At 41.1% G+C, this 19674-nt stretch overlaps 1 protein-coding gene across 6 annotated transcripts in view; it reads right to left on the bottom strand.

Annotated features, from left to right (window-relative positions):
- nectin1b (nectin cell adhesion molecule 1b) overlaps nt 1-16808 on the bottom strand; it is a 142540-nt gene extending 125732 nt beyond the window's left edge. For 2 of the 6 annotated variants that reach the window (XR_006378511.1, XM_044201473.1), the window contains exon 1: nt 15747-16752. Coding sequence is in view for 5 of the 6 variants with exons in the window: in XM_044201473.1 (XP_044057408.1) it covers nt 15747-15798 (52 nt within the window). In the remaining variant the exon portion in view is untranslated. Of the gene's footprint in view, nt 1-15746 lie in introns of all 6 variants that reach the window. The other 4 variants (XM_044201470.1, XM_044201472.1, XM_044201469.1 and 1 more) reach the window with 3 other exon arrangements.
- Nucleotides 16809-19674: the final 2866 nt, after the last annotated feature.

The following is a 19674-nucleotide window of genomic DNA, read 5'->3' as shown; positions in this document are numbered from 1 at the left end:
GCCTTTGATTTATAACACATCAACTGGCTCTTGAGTTTTGAAGCCTTGTTGATTCATAGGAGGCTGACGGCTCCTGACAGTATCCTATAAATATTAATCATAAATCTAAGGTTCGAGTCATGGTGGTGAATAATCTGAAAGACATAACTAGTCAAGAATATTAATTAACTAAATTTAATTAATCCTCTGAATAAACTAGTACAGGAAGTCGTCTCAGGGCTGATGGCTACATTACCTGACTGACAGAACAGGCATGAGGTACATGATGATGTCTCAGTCCAACTTTAAGAGTTGTGTGAAAGTAACTGCATCAAAATATGTACATTAATTCAGCTTGCAGCTTTTAATTTTTAATTAAAGCTTTGTCTAACCAGGGAAATCAGCTGCGAACTAAATTTGATTTACAATAATGACTTGGCAATTTTAAAAAGGCAAATGCAGCCTGCATATTCAGGCATCAAACCTGTGGGAGCAAGTTTTAGACTCCTGCAAAGATTGAGAAATAATCGACAATTATGTGGATTCAAATAAACTTGCATTATCATGAAACAGTAATGCCTGTAATCCTCTCGTTATTCTCCTCCTTAAGTCTACTTTCTCATCCACCGCATTGAAAATCAGTACTGTCTACATCTAGACGTGCTAAACAAATGAGTCTACAAATGCAGCACAAAGGACTTATTCATGCCTAGGAGATCCTGCTACCCATCCTTGAAATGCCTTTAATTAAAAATATAACACAGCCTTTAATGGTAGTTTTCATTGGTTCCCCTCTGAAATTTCTGCAGGCCTTTCAAAAAAAAAAAAAAAAGAGAGAGATTTGTCAGATGAGAACTCTGTTCAAGGTGTGTGGGAAGGTAAACCTCAAAGGCACATAGATAAGCCTTTCATTTCTGGCTTTTGTTTATCTCGCAGAGAATTTTAAAAGGATATCATTCATTATTCAGACTGTATTGGCAGAATACAGACTCTTAGCTGTGCTTAGTTTTGGAGACGCTCTTTGTGTAAATGTTAAATAAACCAGACCTTTGCTCCAGGGATTACCTTGCAAATGCATGACTGTCATTCCCATACCCAATACAGAGAGATCCTCCACAATAGGCCTATACTATTACTCTAGCATACAAATGCCAAATTAGTATTTTGTACACTGCTAATCCACCCATCGCTTTTCCATTTTTTCTAAAAAAAAAATACCACTCGCCTTCAGTTATCTAATCTTCACATCCCGCTGTACTTAACCAGTTCCCCCTGCTGTGATTGTTATGATTATTTATTTTGATCTTGTGGTGATTGTGACTGAAGATGCCTAATTGTGCTGAAGGTTTTTCTGAAACCTATCAAGAAATTTTTATTTTTCTGTGTTTATCCAGTGCAGCGGCCGACAGTGACTGCAAGTCAAAGGGCAATGTTTTGTTGATTTGGAGTTGATGTACTGCAGAGGAATTATGAAAATGACAGCTTCTGTGGCCAAATGCTACTGCTGCAAACCATTAGGATGTGTATGGGACTGGTTCAAATATTTCTGATTTTACTAGGTGGGATTTCTTTGTTTTGTTTTTCTTTGTGTTTCAAAATCAATGCCATAAACTCCTAAAGGGAATGTAAGTCTGTGATCGATCCAATTATTACAAATACATACTTTTAAAGTGTAACTTTGGGAATGGCCTGATTTTCACACTACATGAGCATGTCGTCATTATAGGAAACACGACCACAAATGTACCAGGGCTCAGTACCCTGATGTGTGTATGTTTGGGATTATTGCAAGTTATAATAACCTAGAGGGGACAAACAAGCAGGGTGAGTCAATTATCCCGTACAGTCAAATAAAGCACACCACTGAAGTGCGTAGGCCTGAACAAACAGCAATGTCTTAATCTATGTGGTAAGTAGTTATATACTCAGATGGCACCAAGTTTCTGCTTGATGGATTCTTCGAGCTCAAAGCGTGAAAAGCAGTTGTGGATATCAAGATTCCCCTGACACTCATTCACCGATGATCAATTTCGCATCCTCCATCCTCTGGCCTGCCCTCACACATCAACATCAATCCAACACAAGTAAATACAGTGAGTGGCTTAATGCATTTTCCTCTCCAGGGATTCTGCAGACCAAAATGGCTTCGGGAGGGTAAATAAATAAATATTCTGTTGAGTAGTGGAGTGGATTGCATTCTGTTGAATAGTGAAAAACCTTTCTTCTCCCTGCTGTCCATAAAAAGGGAATTCAATTCTTTTTAGTATAGGCTTCTGAGCATAAACAGCCACGGACACGGTTGCAGAAGAGAGAGAGAGAGAGTTGGATGATACTGAAAGTAGCGATAAAGCTCAGTTCAAATAAGGAGAGAGGAGGCAGGCATCCCTTGTTAAACAAATCAAAAGGCACCACTGCATAGTCAGCATGTGCACTTGAGGAGGGGTAATTAGAGTCCTCCTTTAGCGTGGCCTCCATTCAAACTGCAATCAGGAGTTTGGCATAACAAGGACTTTGAAAATTACTTCAGCTAACCAGGTCCATCCACAGTGCTCCACCATGACATAATCCTTTGGAAAGAGTTTATTTCTCATCACTGCCGCAGTTCATGTCAAGCTATAAATGTATTGCCCCTTTGGCAATGACAGAAGGGACAAACAAAACGACGTTCAACACAGCTTAAAGGGCATATGTTGGCAAGACTGGCTGGATTAAACTTGGTCACTCTTTCATAGCATAATTTCATATGATTTGATTAATCTCTCCGAGCACATAATCTAGTGTGCTGCCCACAGAGCGCAGCAGTTCTCACCCACCTCTGCACAGCAGCAGCTGGATAAACTGTGATAGGACGAAGGGCATGGTAGCAAATACAACACATCCAGTGCTCGACATCATGACCTTGACTGGAGAGCAGGCTGACAGACGGTCTCTCTATCTTTTCACACTGCTGAAAAGGGCCCCGGTCCAATTACAGGCACTGGGTACATTGTCTTGTTAACTTCAGCTCCGACTGTACATTTGGGCAGCTCAGAGATCAAGCGCTTGCTGGAGTTTAAATTGACAGAGCTACCTTTTCCGCTGTCACAGCCTCCTGTGTTACTATGTCACTGACGGATGACGGAGGACCAAAAAAAGGCTGTCTGAGGCATCTATGCAGATAGTGATGGCATCAAAGTCGGAGGATTCTGACAGCCTTCGTAGGAGGTCTGACTCTTGTTAAGCAATCTAGTAGAAACACAGAGTAACTCAGATACCACAATGTAGTAGAATTTCATGGAGGACGTGTACACCTGCCACCATGGTTTAGTCTGTCTGCCATGACATGTTGACAACAGACAAACACACATTACTGGTCACATTAACACCTACTAAAGCTATGGCATCCTGCAACAACAACATTGGTAGACCCATGTAGCCTAATGGTAGGAATAGTGCTGGAACAATGTGTCAATGAAGTTTACTCTGTTTATATAATTGTAAATGGAATAACTTTGGGTTTTGGGCTGTTGGGTCGAACAAAACATGCAATTTGAAGACATCACCTTGGACTCTTGTAAGTTGTGATGGACATTTCTCATTATTTTCTTCCATTTTATAAATCAAACTATTTAAAAAAAAAATAATCAACACATTTACCAATAATGAAAATAATCGTTACAGCTCAAATGAAAATAAGATTTCTTAACTAAATGATATTAAATACGTCAGGATCTGCATCAGTGTGACGGAATCCAAATGTGGCTTTGCTCTGAACTTGAAATGGTTGCAGCTCAGTGACACAGACAAGACAGCAGCTGCATTTGATCAAAACTCCACCAGATTACTAATGAGGTATTGACCTATAAATGGCACTTCAGAAATGACAGTTACCAATATTGACCTTTAAAAGAGGAGTAAATATAAAGAGTGTCTCCCAAAGCTCAGCATTGTGCATGTGCCAGAGGTCAATACCAAGACTCCATTAGAGCCATTTAAGTAAAACATTCTACTGGAATAAAATGCCACATTTAGCTATTTGGCCAAATGATCCTGTGGACCAGGCATGGAATATTTGAATGTTTAAACAAAACGCAGGGCAGGCTTGATGCAAGTGCAGCTGACAGACTGAGGAGCAAGAGGCGACCTAGCCGTACAGACCATGGCTCTGAAATACGCCTGAGTGTTAATTGGAAACACAGCACAACTGCTTCATCACTGAGGCGTGTCATTGGAAAGGAAATAAGCAGGAGCAGCAAAATATACAAAGACACTCATGAGGATAAAGGAACACAGCTCAATATGATCGGAGCAGGCAGATGAGACAACGCTAAATACACATCTGACTGAGGCAACACAGCACTCTTTACACAGACAAATAGACCTTTGTCTAAAAAAACGCCCTCATAGCAAAAATGAAATGTGTAATTTGTAATATTCAGGAAACTTCTGCTTCCTCTGGACTTACAAGAAATACAACTGTATGTGAAAAAGTTCCATATGAACATTTTCATTTTTCCAGTTTGGTATGGGACATTTTATCTTACTATTGGTGTCAGATCAAATCCGTGTAATCCAAAATTTCATTATTTTCATGTCTCAGGGATTAAAATGTTCTATGCCTCTTAGGTTTAGGAGAACCTCTCAGGGCCCATTGAATCCATTGGATCATAGATCCTGAAAAGCTGATTTTGTGGTGATACGTGTTGATGGTTTTTGCCCGGCTATATATATATATTTTTTTTTTAAAAGCACTGAGAGGATCTGACTGCATTTGTTTCAGATGTATCATATAGGTGTACTATTGCACTGTCAGACGAGTATCTCATAACACAGTTCTGGTGCCCCTGTGACTGTCCAACACCCTACCCCCATTCCCTGACCTCTATTCCCTGTTGGTCAGTCCACAGCAAATCCGAAAAGCCTCCCAGCATCTCCATGGCGACGGGCCTCAGTCGAGCAGATGGCCTCAGTGTGCCGCGCGGCAATTAAAGAGGGAGCGACGAGCGGGTAAAAGAAAGTGGGTCAGGATCAGGGGGGAACAGGGCCGGCAACGTGAAGCTGCTTCTGCCTGAGGCCTGCACACAGACGTATGCATGTGCACACCCAGCAACGCACACACACACATGCGTGCGTGTTCATGCCTCCGTGCACCCCTTCCCGGGTCTTCCCAGCAAAAACAAATACCCACCCCACACCAGTCACGAAGTGTCATCAGTGTGATAATGAAAAGAGGGGTTAGGGCGACGGGGGAAGTGCTACGCACAACCAACTGCCCCCAAATCTCACACACTGAATCTCTCCAATGGTGAAAAGTCAGAGAAACTTCAACCAGAATTATATGGGCAAATCCCACAACCCAATCAATAGGATTAACCCTTTAAATCCCATATAACGACTTACAGAATCAGCCCCCTGTTATTTGGATTACTTCCACTGGAGCGTCACTCACTCTGGCAGGAATGGCTTCTTTTTTTCTGCTTAACCAAAATTTCACAAAACAGCAGGGATGAAACACACCATTGGCGATGTGGGGCAAATCCAATCAGTTTCGTTCCCCCTCCCCCCCGACTACTTTCATCGCATATTGGGCAGTCTATTGAAACATGGGACTTCCATTTAATCTTGACTTGAACCCACTTATTATAAAATATCTGATTGAGCTTCTGAATCACCAATTACTCTAATTAAGAAAGGCTTTAATTAAATACATTTAGCAGACAATATGATCTTTAACACAATATGGAGCTATTAATTTAATTTACTTTTTTATGTGTAATAATATTCTTACAATTATGCAACAAGCAGCGTGTTTGTTTGAAGATAGCTTTAATGGAGAATATGAGTTGGGTTTGGGGGGGTCCACTGGCTTCCCACAAAGAAACAGAAAAAAGGCCTAATGACCTGTAAAAAATGGAATGAACTTTTATTTGCACAAGTCTTTTCTTCCAGCGAGCAGCCCCAATGTGTCTAAATAGAACTTCAGCCAAGAACACTATTTCAAGGCAAACTAGAATCACCCTTGGAACATAGCCTCATTCAGGAACAGCATGACCCTCTGCAAACTCCTATCCCCCGCAGGGTCTACTTGTAAATGTCCATTTCCCCTTTTCCTCTTTGCATTTAGTCTGTTATTTTCCCAATGCAATTTTTTTTCCACGACTTAGGAAGGAAGGTAAAATCCTTCAACCCATTCTTCAGAACAATCTGAAACTTGGCATCCTGAAGGGTATGAGTCTGCAGGCTGTAAGAGGGAAGGTATTTTAAGGGTTTTGCTGCGGGATTAAACAGCCTCTATATCAAGTTTCTCATTCCAACATTTGTTCCTCTTTAACTTCTATTTTCAGTTTCAAAATGCTGACAAAGAAGGTACACAGTTCCGGGAACAACTGCAAGCCCCTGTATCCATCTCAAATAAATATTTACGATGCTTGTGCTCTATGTGAACAGAACATGTTGTTAAAGTGGGGGAAGAAATTCAACTCACATACATCAATAACGGCAGGAAAATGCACTGTTCATTCTCACCCATCTGTGAGACAATGAGCTATGTGGGGGAGTCATTGAGTGGGTGTTCTTGTGGCCACTTATATCTGCATAACTTATCATCATATAAATGTTGTAACTCATATGTTTGAAACGTGGGTAGGAGAGCGGGGAACCCTTGACCCCAAACCTTCTGTTTCTCTGGCCTGACGTGACATTTGGCATCTTCATGGCTCAACTGACAATTGCTGTGAACTACAAAATGGCCCAGTGTGATTCCTTTACTGGTATCAAAGCCCTCTCCAGATTCCTGACTGGTTAATTCAACTTGCAAACCCGTAGCCAAGCAAGACGTGTGCTGCCAGAATGGAAGCTCCCATGTGGAAACCCCTGGCAAAGTTATTCAGCTAGAAGAGGCAAGAAGAAGTGAGGAGGTGGAGGATGAGGAGGAGAGAGGTGGGTGGGGGGTACAGCAGGCGTTTAATATGCAACTATTCGGCATTAAAAATTATTACCTTCAGGGGAAATAGTAAAAAGTAACCCAGACAAAATGTCAACGCCGACTAGAAGTCAGATCGAGGTCAGATTGTTCTATAACCTTAACCAATGGTTTCTTGTTTTCTAAACTTAACCATAGCTCAACCTTACTTTAGTTACCATGGCAGTCTTCTCCTAACCTAAACCCTGTATTTTAGTTGCCATGTGCTCCTATTCAATTCAATTCAATTCAGTTTTATTTATATAGCGCCAGTTCATAACAGAAGTTATCTCATTGTTTTGTCTTTTCCTATAGAGCAGGTCTAGACCTCCTCCTATAACAGGAATGTCAAGTGAAAAACATTATCAGTAAACATTTTGCAAATCTGGAAATGCGATCATTCTGTCTCATTCTTTTAAGAACAATGTTCACCAGGAGAGATTACTTATCTCTCCAAAAATAATAAATTAGGTAAATGCAAAAGAGCTGCAAAGAACGTAATCTGTAGAAGATGGTAAAGCCCGACTGACATGTGTGTTTAGTACAGACCCCAACAAATGTCACATCATCATGATTTTAATAGTTTTTTCAGAGAAAATGAAAATTGTGCAGCCCTAATTTTTTTTACATTTGACCTATAATGTTTTCATTGTTTACTGTTCTACTATTATCTATTTGCTGTCATCTTTCATAATAAACTTTATTCTTCAACTGTAAAATGTCCTGCTTAAGACGTATCTTTAATGCAACTTCAAACAAATTTGATGTAACATTGCCCAAAAAGCAAAACAAATGTCAGCTGATATATTGTTAAAGAAGCCATAGGCTGGATAGGCTCTAGAAGATACAAAGGATGGTAGAGGACAGACAGGTACAGCAAGGGTACGTGCACATCTCCCTTTGGTCCATGTTCATATAAGCAGAATAGAAACAGAATTTAATGCATGGTCCCCTTTGTTTCCTTTTACTGGCATATGATGTACTGTATTTGTATAGTGTACTGAATTTACAGGAGTAAATATAGTACAAGCACAGCACAACCAAACCCTACAGCTTTGCTTTTATGCATACAAGTCAATAGTTTAAATAGGTGTGGTGTTGACTCAGACTCTGTCTGTTACAGCTTGAGATAAAGGGATAAGTAGAACCCCTTCCCCACTCTGAGGTGGGGCTAGTGGTTAGACTATTCAACCACCCACCCACCTCTTTTTCAGACACATTTAAATACATAATCTACTGATGCACTGTACACAGCCACATGCACTGCAATGCCAGTTAAAAAAGAGAGGGCATACAGGAAGAAAGCAGAGGCCATTTGGCACACCTGACTTTCTGAAAACAATGCAACATTGGAGTGAAATTCAGCCAGGCTTGAAACTGGGGAATCAATAGCGGACTACATTAGCTGCTTTGGCATAGACCCTACTAACAAGATGGAAGGATCAATGCCAAACTGCAGGTCATCTCTGTGTTTATCTTCATCTCTTTCACAGCAAAGTTGAACCACATCCACTAAAAAACAGGAAAAATGAAGAATTTCTACCACTCATGTAGATTGACCTCAATCTCAGTATAATCACAAGTACTGGGAAACCATGTCAGCTGTGGCGCAGGTGCAGTGAAGAAATAATAGCTGAAATATTCTCAGAAATGTTCACATATAAGCAATAGAAATCCTTTTGAATTGAGCAATTATCTTTAAAGTCGATCACAGCAGGGAACAGTGCAAACGTGAATGAAAGACGCACACTGAGAGAAATATGACACAGAGCTGACCTGTTATCAGTCATATTTTGCTAGTCTGTCTGCACAGGACGAGGGCACTAAGGAGCTTTGTACCAAGCTGCAGCACACTAGAAGCTTAGCTATATGTCAGGGAGAATAAATAAACCTGTGTTTGTGTTTTCTAAGCAGCCCCCCCCTCCTTATACCACAGCCACTGCTGGTGCTGCCCCCCCCCCTTCACCCACTCCCATTTACAACCACGCTGTTGCTTTGAAGCACAGTCAGCTCCCGGAGAGATATCAGTGCGGAATATTAAATGAGCGAACACCATCACTCATTAAAAAGGGAAACATTTCATGAAACAAACCCCCCTTTTGTATCAAGTGCTAACCAAGCCGACTCTCAGCAAGCACCGTCCTCAAAGGCAGAGCGAGGAGACAGGAGAGAGAGGAGGGGGTGGGGGGGATTCACCCAAGTCACAGGAGTAAAAGTAAAAGAGAAAAATTTTAACTTCTGGCAGGAGATCAGCTCTGAGCCTCTTGAAACCCCGGGTGCTGTGTGACAATGACGGAAATTTGGATACTATTTTGATTCTGAACCTTTCCGTAACAAAAGATTGAAACCACTGCAAAATTTTAGAAATGTTCAATGTTTTCATTTGAATGCGTTCTGCAAGCTAATATTCCATTTCAGCTTCACCCCTGGAGGGTATTTATCAGTGGATGGCGTGTGCAGTGGGTGAGCTGGAAGGCTTGTAATGGGATTGACAGATATGGTTTTTGAAGGCGGATGTTTTCAGTCAGAAGTTGGGAGACAGTTTGTGCAAATATTAAATGTCATAAGTTGACCTGTTTGAGGTCACAAATTTAGCAAAAAAGGTCGGAATTTTCATCAGAATTGGCTCTTCGCAGGATGGAACAGCCATTAATTCAGCAGTCGGGGGTCAAAAACACAAGAAATCTACAATGAAACCCAGAGAAAAACGGCTCTTTCAAATACTTAAGGCAGGAGGAAAGAAACTCAGATGTGACTTTGAAAAATGTATTCTACTTAAAATTATTGAACAATTAAATTACATTACTTCTTAACAGTGGAATTATAAAATGGTGGCAAAGAACAACATCAGAACGGCAATGTTGTCGGGGAGAAAGTTCTATAATCGAATATTTAATTTAAGGACTATACTGTCCCAATACACTAGGCAAACTGATAAATCGGCCTGACCCAGGACAGTAAGAGGCAGAGCTGCAGGCCAGCTCTTGTCAACAGACTGCACAAGTCAGCACAAAATTCAACTGAGTCAAACAGCAGAAAACGTGGCAACAGCATCAACTGGTCCATCAAGTTTTTAAATTAATCCCAGTCCACCTCAACTCAACACAAAGGAAGAGTGAAATACAGAAGTGTTTGGCTTAGAGAGCAGACCAAGACGAGAACACAGCAAATGTAACAAACCCTCAAAGCTAATCAAGCCAATCAGGTAACTGAAAATGCTTTTTGTATTTTTTCTAAGACACAGCTTGATGGTATAAGGTCAAAATTTGGCTACCACGACAGGCTTTGTATTTTCACATTACAGGATCCATTTTCCCCTTTGTCCTCAGACTCAGCAGGTTGCTCACTGACTGGTTATCAGGACTTCTTTGCTCCTTAATGGAGGCACATCAGCCCAGCTGCCTGTTGTAAATTGACTTGTTCAGGCAGTCACACAGAGGGGTGGAGGCAGCACTGATCAGATCTGCTTTATTCTAAAAGGCATACAGCCTTAGTGGGAAGACCAGGAGTTATCCACTCTCTCAATCCCAGATCAGCCTGTGACTAAATGCCCCATTTGTAAACCCAGACATAATGAGCAAAACATGGTATTCCCATATGGTTTCCTTTTTTAAACCGGCGAAGCAGAAAATACAAAACGACTGCATAAAAAAAAAAATTAAAACGATGCATTAAAAGGCTACGTTCCCTTCACACAGCGGCTCGGAAAAACAAAGAAATGGATGCAGTTCCTGTGAAGAAATAAATATGATTTGCATTTAACTGAAATGACTGATTACAGGTAGTAACTATAGTAACTGGGCACTAAGGGAGAAATAGTGCAAAGAAACTCTGCTAGCTATTGACAAGCCAAGATGGTGTCACATAAAAACAGTGCAGACTGTCAGAATCTCTCCAACATGCGAAATTATTTACTTTTTCTTCAGAGAAGATTTACATCAACTCAGGAACCACAATAAGCATATTCTCAGATGCTGGAACAGCTATCTGACAAATGGCAAGGAAAATGTGGAACAAGTATAGTCAGTCAATGCCACTCTCATTCTCAAGAGCAGAACGGGAATTTAACCATTTAATCCCTTGACAAGGATCGGCTAAATAGAAAGAAAAAGACTCGACAGATTAATGCCAAATCAGAAAAGCTCAGGGCGAGATTTGATCCCCTTTATTGATTTCCTTTTTCCTTACTTTGCTGATTCTGTGATTTGAGTTGAAACAGAGAAGAATTTCAACGATTTAAAAGCATTAAATTGCAGCTGCAGCTTTCTGATAAACGTGTTTTCCATCCTGATCCAATATGGTGACTGTCAGGTGTGAAGTAAGTAACGGAGCAGGAGAGGACACCTAACCTGACACTATACACCAAAATAACAATGAAATGAAAACACTGAATATGAACACACTGAACTGCATGTTCTGACAAAACAAGCTATCTGGTAACCTTACACAGCCGGTGTCTGGGACAAACATAACTTGTGATATTTGACTAAACTTCCCGATCCCCTAAAATAGCTTCATTCAGTGGCGGGGGGATCAGATCCAAACTATTTCATCATCACAGAGACATGCAGCAGAGCTGTAAGCTCCTTACTCAAGGCCTTGAGACATTCATTTATTCCTTATCATGACCGAAATCCTGCATATAAAGTACAGACTCCAAACAATTGGAGAGTTGAACTTAATTTCACATCCATTGTGCCTCAGTATGGAACAAAACTTAGCTAATTCAAATATTTTGCCAAAGAAAAGAAAAATCACTTGCAGCTCCTGAAATTAATGAAGGGCCTCTCCATTTCTAGAACCCTAGCAGACAAAAAAAGAAACTACGCTTTACAGAGACATTTCACGCAGTGTTTTGAGAAGGCTTTGCTAAAGAGCTGACAGCAGAACCTCAATGAGCTAAATGCTCAAAGAGATGAAGTTTGAGTGGGCAAGTGCCTCCATTAGTTCCTACAGCAAAAGCAAAGCTTAATCTCCTGTCAGCTCCCCTCATGCTGGTCTCCCAGGACTCTGAGCTCTCTCTCCCATCCGTCACCTCAGCAGGGACCAAAGGGAGACTCCCCGAAGGAATGAGGATCAGAGCAATTTGCATTCACACTCAAACCATCAAGGCCCAACAATCCCATAGTGACTTTCTCCATTTCACCATATCACAACTGTCATCCAAATGAAATGCAAAATGCCACGGAGCAGCAATTACAGCTTTCTTCAAAAGAGAGAAAAAATGAGCAAAGTCAAAATGCTAATTACAATGTTCCAAATGGGCAGCAGTATTTGTTCCATCGCCCATCCGAGGGAACATTTTCCTGCCTGTTTCAGAGCTCAACATCAAACATCTATTTCAACACTATTCATGAACATGCCTGCAATTGTCCTCAGACCCCCTTATTCAGTCAATCAATCAATCAATCAATCCAACTGAAGTACGTGACATTTCATACACAAAGGTCGACTTCAATGTGCAACAAATGAGTCTGAAAAACAAATACACACTGCAGCAGCACAGCATGGGACTGTTTGTCGTGAGTCAAAATGAACTGTTGTGTGTCAGGCTTCGGTGACAAGCTTGTGCATAGAAATCAGGCAGTTAACTGCACAATTAACCCTTAAGAGTCCAAACAATGAAGCTGTCTATCAAAACGAAACAGGAAACATCACCACATCACCCGTGGTTCACTTCTCTCAGGGGACATTGCATGAGAATCAAACAGCAAATAAAGTTAGGTAAAGGAAAGTAACACACAAACTAATGTAGGGCCTTATGAAATCCGTTTAAGTTTTTACAGATTTTGTTTTATTTATTCCCCAAACTCTGCGTTTTTTTTTTTTTTTTTTTCATTTTTCTGAATTCATTGTTTTATGATTACGCACATTTTGTCATCAAAAAGAATGTCTAATCATTGGTGGATGAATAACATTTCAACAATTCAATAAGAAAATATTCAAAATTTAATTAATATCAATGTATTTGATGTAAATCAAAGAAAGCGCTTCAAGACAGTTAAAACAACAAAACATTCCATCCTTTTGTAAAATAAAGTGCTTCACATTTGAACTTCACATTACAACTGAAAGCACACATGGTGTGTGTGTGTGTGTGTGTGTGTGTGTGTGTGTGTGTGGAGGAGGAGGCGCTGAGCCCCGCCCTCGGTGAAGCACCAACACAGAGAGCAGAGGACAGAAGCAGCGTGCCCGTAAATGACACCAAAACATAGCAGCATAGTTTTTTCCGTTCATTAGGCTTAGGCGCTGTGAAAAAAACCCCGTTTATAACGGTAGGGAAAACCCAGATTTTTAGAAATTGCATCCACAATTAGGCAAATTCCACGATATTCCGCGTTTTACAGTTGATTCCATTTTTATTATTAAATGACGCAATTCCGTCTGGGTTTTCCACGTAGTGAAATTATAGGGCCCTACTAATGCAGCTGTGTTGTGATATTAGTAGAGAAGCTTACTACCAAGGATTCTGAGAAACTCATGTGAGACTGCATGAAATGACTGACAGAACTGAACAACAGGGGTCTCCAGCAGAATGATTTTAGCTTGCATGCTGCCAAGTTATTACAAAGATTATAATTCACAGCTACACAATTTCCCTTCCTGAATAATAGTACATTCAAAGTTGATGCTCGTCCACCATTCAGCTTTCATTTCCCAAATGTTTAATTCAACTAAGATGAGGAATTAGAGCTGGAAAATCTCCTTATCCCACCGCTGAGAGTGTTATCTATATGGGCTCCTTCAGCAACAGGACCCGAGGATGGAGCCAAGCCATAAACAGCCACCTGGTTGCTAATTCAATCCACACTCAATTAAATATCAGTCTGGAATACTGGAGAGACCGAGTGCAAATATAAGAAAGCAGGAACAGAGCTGCTGTTATTATTCACAGATCCATTATTCTCAATGTTCCTTTCTGATAATCTATTTGGCGAGCAGCTCAGAATATTTTCTGTTTATGAATTTGGCTCTCTTGTGTTTTCTACAAATGGTTATTACAATGACAAGCACAAATGTCTTTCCCTAATGGATAACTGCAGCAGGGTTTGCTGCTACTTGCATTTGTTAAGGCCATTCCCCCCACTTGTTTGTGCTTGGTTAATGAGGGAAGAGTCTGGAACATGTTGTATATCAATTAGGCCATCAAAGACAGTGAGCATTTACGACCCTTTAACCTCGGGGTGAAAGACCAAATTCTTGTTTTTGCATGTCAAAAGAAATGGGTCCAAACAACTGCTGAAATAAAGTTTTTGCCAAGCCCTTCCCTTCATGGAGATGTCTGAAAGCATGAATTATGCAGTCACTTTGGTTTTAAAGAAACTACAGCAGTGAAAAAAAAGAAAAAGTGAAATTAGAGCAAAGTGTATTTGTGCGATGTCTAATTAGACTTAGAAAACACCTCCTGCTTTACTCAAATGAGACATTTCCAGGACGCTTAAAGTGCCGTTTTTAAAACATTTTCCATTCACTTGATTGAACAGCTTCAAAAGATTTCCACCGTGAATCCCAAGGGAACCAGTTAATCCTGATCTTCTCCACAAGCAAAGGGATAATCTCAATGTAAATCAGATGGGGCTTTTGATCAAAGTATTCAATCAGTCTTAAACACATGATGCCATAAGGAGCCTCGCTGCGAACAAGGTCAACATCCAGGTTGTTCTCGAGCTCGAGGGAGTCGAAATATTCACCTAGAAACATCTCATTAAGTAAACATGTACATGCTGCAGTCTGTCGGAGAAAATGAGCATATCAGTGCCATTCAAAACATGATCTGACATTTCTTGACCACACTTGACCCTCTTCCATTCCTTACTTAAAATAGGGGCGCCAGGCAGAATCTACTTGTCCAAGATGTAAACAAACCAGTAAACTTTTAGCTAAGCCTTAAAACCCCTCTGCATAATGGATCTCTCACACACACACAGGGGTGTATATTCGTGGTGTTTTGGTGCTGGCTTGTTTTGTTTTCCAATTAAAAGGTCGTCAATATAACCAGAATAATAATGCTGCTTCCAATAAGAGTCAAATACAAGTATTAAGCATGTGTTTAAATAATTAGGCCCACTTTGGGAAGCTTTAATGTCAGGATGATCAATGTCAAATTATCACTCCATTTATCAACCACCAGCGCTTCCCTCAACACATCATCCTCCACCCACAACACACATACACACACTCTATCTCCCTGTGTGTCTCTAAGATCTATTATGTATTCAGGACAATTTCTCAAAGTATGACTGGAGCCAAAGACAAATGCCATCATATCCTGAGTCACTCTTCCTCAGAAAATATCATGATTGAATATGAAAACAGTGAATCTCTGTGGATTCCATTCACGTTTGGATAGAATAGGTCTTTAATTTCTAATTATTTACAATATTCAACTAACAGCCAGGAGCTGGGGACAACAGGCCACAGGTTTCAGTTATCATTCAGGAGCAGGTATGGCTCTGAGTTGCCATTACAATGAGACGTTGGAAAACTTGTAGCCTGCTGGCCTACACGATTCGCGCATATCGCCATCTGCCTGCTGACCGAGTAAGTTCATTCTTTTGCAGCCAAATAAGTATTCTGCAGCCGTTTTGTGGGGGTTTGACTCTAAGACAGACAACACTTTCCATTTTCTCTCACTCATTTGCACATCTTGTTGCAAAACACAAACCAGGCAATCAAATCGATCCACCCATTCATGCATTAATCGAGTCTGTGTTACTGCAAAACATCATGCAGCACACACACTGTGGAGCAGGCAGGCGATGGTAAAATAAGGCAGATACTGTATGTCTCATATGATTCAATGCTGAAGTCTATTTCTGCGGCTTACCTTGGACGTGCAGCGCTAACAGGAGTATCCACATCCCCACACACATCGCCATGGCTTCTCAACTATCCGGATCTTGTCTGATAACCTGCCAGTGGATGAATAGGGCTCACTCGAGACGACAAAGACCAAGCATGTAACTTCTGCAAATCCCAATTCGGCCCGAACTAGTCTACCTCCCTCACTGAGCAGTAGGAGACTTTGGCAAAACTAGAGGATCGGTGGTGCGCCTCTCCGTACCAAAGCATCAATTTCACCTCTGCGGCGCTTCCCTGGCTGGCGGAGAGTTTGCACTAAGTAGAACCTGGCCGGGTCCCCAAAATGAGATCCAAGCGGCTGCAGATTTGCCGTTAAGGTGATGGGAGTCTGTTAGGAAACAGCAGGCGAGGAGAGAAAGGAGAGTTGGGTTCTTGTCAAAGCAGCTCTTCTAGTTTAACCATCTAGCCTTTGTTGCTCCATCCACCGCAGCGGAGCAGAACTCTGCCGCCCCCCCCCCTTCCAGGATTGTGGATCAGAGGTAAAGTGGGCGGGAGGTCCTCGATCGATGCTGCGCTGGGAAGTTTCCAACACTTGGAGAGTTCCTCCGGGGAAATGTCGTCTTTTTCTTCCGTCTGCAAAATTGACACAGCGCCTAACAGCTAATCTGCTGGCACCGTCCCTGTTTTAGTTCCTTAAGTTCCCAGTTCTCCCTGTCTGCAGCCACGACCAGCCGGAGAGATCAGCACACCAGGCCGGGGAAGTTGTTGTAACTCTGGAAATGAAGGGATGCGCCCCCCTTTTCTCGTTTTTTTTTTTTTTTTTTGGATGAAATACAATGTAGCTTTATCCCGCTATGCGCACCGCCCCGTTGATATGCCACCACAGTGTGTTGCTGTCTATCGCCGAGGCTTTGGGAGAGATCGGGATCGGGTGACGTTGTGCAAGGGAGGAGCCTGGATTGTCCTGCAAAATGCAAACGCATCGCCTGGGAAAAACTATAGCAGCTTGGTAGCCCCCGAGGAAGTGACAGCGAAACTTTTCTTGCTCGTCAAGGGTCTTTAAAATGACTCCTATGGAGCAGAAGGTGTTAACATTAAAAAGTATTTTAGGAGGATAGGAGATAGATCCGAAGAGACAGGGTGGGGATGTGAGGAGAGGACAGTAACAGCGTGTACAGTCATGCTGAAGTGAAACAATGCAATGTGAAACACCACTCACATGTTGAGATCCCACAGGGCCCACAGAGCCACCGAAACCTTACAGACTGAAGGGAAATGAGAATCACAACCAAAAACGGACATTGTGGTGCCTTAAACAAATGGTTAAATTAAATGCCTGCCTCATATGTAGAGGAAGCTGCCTACATTTGTATTTAATTTAGTACATTTTCCCCATTTTCTCCCCCATGTCCGATGACCAAAAGAGCAGCATATCACATTTTGAGAACCACCTAGCAGGCAGGTGGGGGCTGGCAATGAAATCCGAAATCAAAACAGCAACATGTATTGATTATTACATCACTAACTAGTCAGAAAGTGTAGTATTTCACATTTCATCATTTGCAGGGCACCATCAGGGATCCCCTCAATGACCCCTGCAGGACCCCAGAACCACATGTCTAACAAATGGTGGGGTAACGTTTTGTAAATTAAAAATAGAGGAAGTGACACTGGAGGAACACATTTTTGTTATGAGGATCTTAAAGGAAAGAAATGACTTACTGAAGTAATAGAAACATTTTCTTTTCATTTTCATTTCATTTTACCTCATGAGCCATCTTTGAGAGCAGCCTACCGTACCCAGCCCCCCTTTGACTTCGCTCCTTCCTCCTCGCTCCTCAGCCCGTTCATCCTTTTTTCAAGAAGCAACCACACAGGATCAGGCCTGTGAAGGTGCTGCCTGCAAATGAATGGGAGGATGAATGTGATAACACTTCCCTCTTGTGGACAGTAGTTCTTCAGATAATTACGATAGACCAGGACCAACATGCTTAATATTGCACAGTTGTTCTGAGTTTGCAAGTTTGCATGTGGTCAAAATCCTGTCTTATCTGCTGAACAGCATGAGAAATGATCTGGCATGACAAAACGGTACTGGGGTAATTGGTTATTAGGGCCACTGTAGTGTTTGGGGCGCGGCAACATAAATCATACTGTGTAAAATGGAAAACCACTTGCAACATATACTATCCTTTCTAAGTGAAGGATGTGCAGTTAATAAACATACCTACAATCCTGTTAAACACAATAAAAGCAGACTAGTGCATTTGTACTGGAAGCATACAGATAAACTCAAGGCTTGACATTTCGTTTTGTCAAATACAAAGCTGCAAAGAAAAACAAAAGGGCTGCTGCTTGAAATTCTGCGCGCTTATACCAAAGTAATAGTTTTAGCCAGTTGAATCATGTCAACCGAATGTATTATGTAGTTTGCAGCTGAAATCTATTACTGTCTATTGACTGTCTACTGGGTATCACACAAGATAGCAGGAGTATTTCAGGAGCTATGAATTAAATATACAGTATGAATTAACAATGTCAACTTTACACTACATTTTACCATTTGGAAGATAATCACTTTACTTCATAAACCTTGAAAGGTCAGTGCTGAAGCAGCCTGCAGGTATTGAGACATGGGTAGTAGTCCAATTTGGACAGCAGGAAGGGAACATAAAATCCTCTCCTTCAAGGACAACTTCCTTTGAGCAAGGCACTTAACTAGTAACAGCTCTAGTGGCAGGTGCCCATTGGTCAACAGTGACTGCGCTTACAACGAGTGTGTGTTTGAGTCGGAATCCTGACAAAAAGCTTCCATGCTTGGAAAAACTTTCCATGACAGACAGTTGCTAAAAAACATTGGGTTTGCCTCTTGCCTTTTGTGCATTAACTCCAATGCCCCCTTCATTGAGCGGCCGAGGTTGTGATTGATTTACAGGCGAGTTGATGAAATTTGATATACTCGTTCTGGACTACAGCTTGTGCCAGAGCTCAAGGCAAGGCCTGGGCCACTGTGGAGATTTAGGAAATGTTCTGCATAATGAATATTTGGAGATACATAAGAAAAAGTATGGCTAAATTATAGGGTAGGCCCAATAAAGAGTTTTCTGATTAATACATCAATATCAAACAGTGATGATGCATTTCACTGCAGAAAGAAAGTAATTGATATTTATTTATATATATGTATTTATTGAAAAAATATAGAGGTAGTGATACACTATAAGCTACGTTCTTTCAAGCAGTAGTTTCCACAACAGATACAGAAATAGACTACATGTTGAAGCAGACCTCAAACACAGTATTACATGTAAAAATGATCACAATTATGTTGTGTTTTCTTGGAATTATAAGATCTAATTTGGTGACTTTGTGATCTTATTTCATTATTTTTTTTGTTTGTTCTTATTTTGAAAAATAATCTCATGGCTGTTTTAAGGCTTCTTGTACACAACTTAGGGGAAATATTTTAAGAAAATTGAATTCATTACAACCCCATACAATGTAGCAGGCACATTTCTTAAAAGCCATGTAGAAAAACATCCTAATTCACTTACATTATGTCATATATCAATAACTGTGACATAGGGTGAGTCTAATCTGCTTCAGTCCCAAATTCTGTCAACACTTCGCCAGTGATGCAAACACTGATTTATAAAACACGACATTTGTTGTATTGGTGACCTAATGTAAGCTGTCACAAACTTGCAATTGTGAGCACAAAAATGATGGCAGAACTTTGGCAAAGTGCTGATGAGCGAAACAGAATCGAGGTTTTCAGCAGTCCAGAATAGCATAAAATCTGCATTGGGCCTGACCCAAGTCTGCTTCCTTGGAGAGCAGACAACTCTTTTGATCCAAAACTGTTAGTTTCCCTGGCCCGAAAAACATGTGATAGAGAAATGTATGTCCTATAGAAACAGTCTTCAGCTCTCTGTATTTGTTCTGAACAAAGA

Source organism: Siniperca chuatsi, linkage group LG7, assembly GCF_020085105.1.
Source record: "Siniperca chuatsi isolate FFG_IHB_CAS linkage group LG7, ASM2008510v1, whole genome shotgun sequence".
Lineage (NCBI taxonomy): Eukaryota > Metazoa > Chordata > Actinopteri > Centrarchiformes > Sinipercidae > Siniperca > Siniperca chuatsi.
The sequence above is the reverse complement of the archived record's forward strand: the minus strand, read 5'-3'. Positions and strand labels throughout refer to the sequence as shown.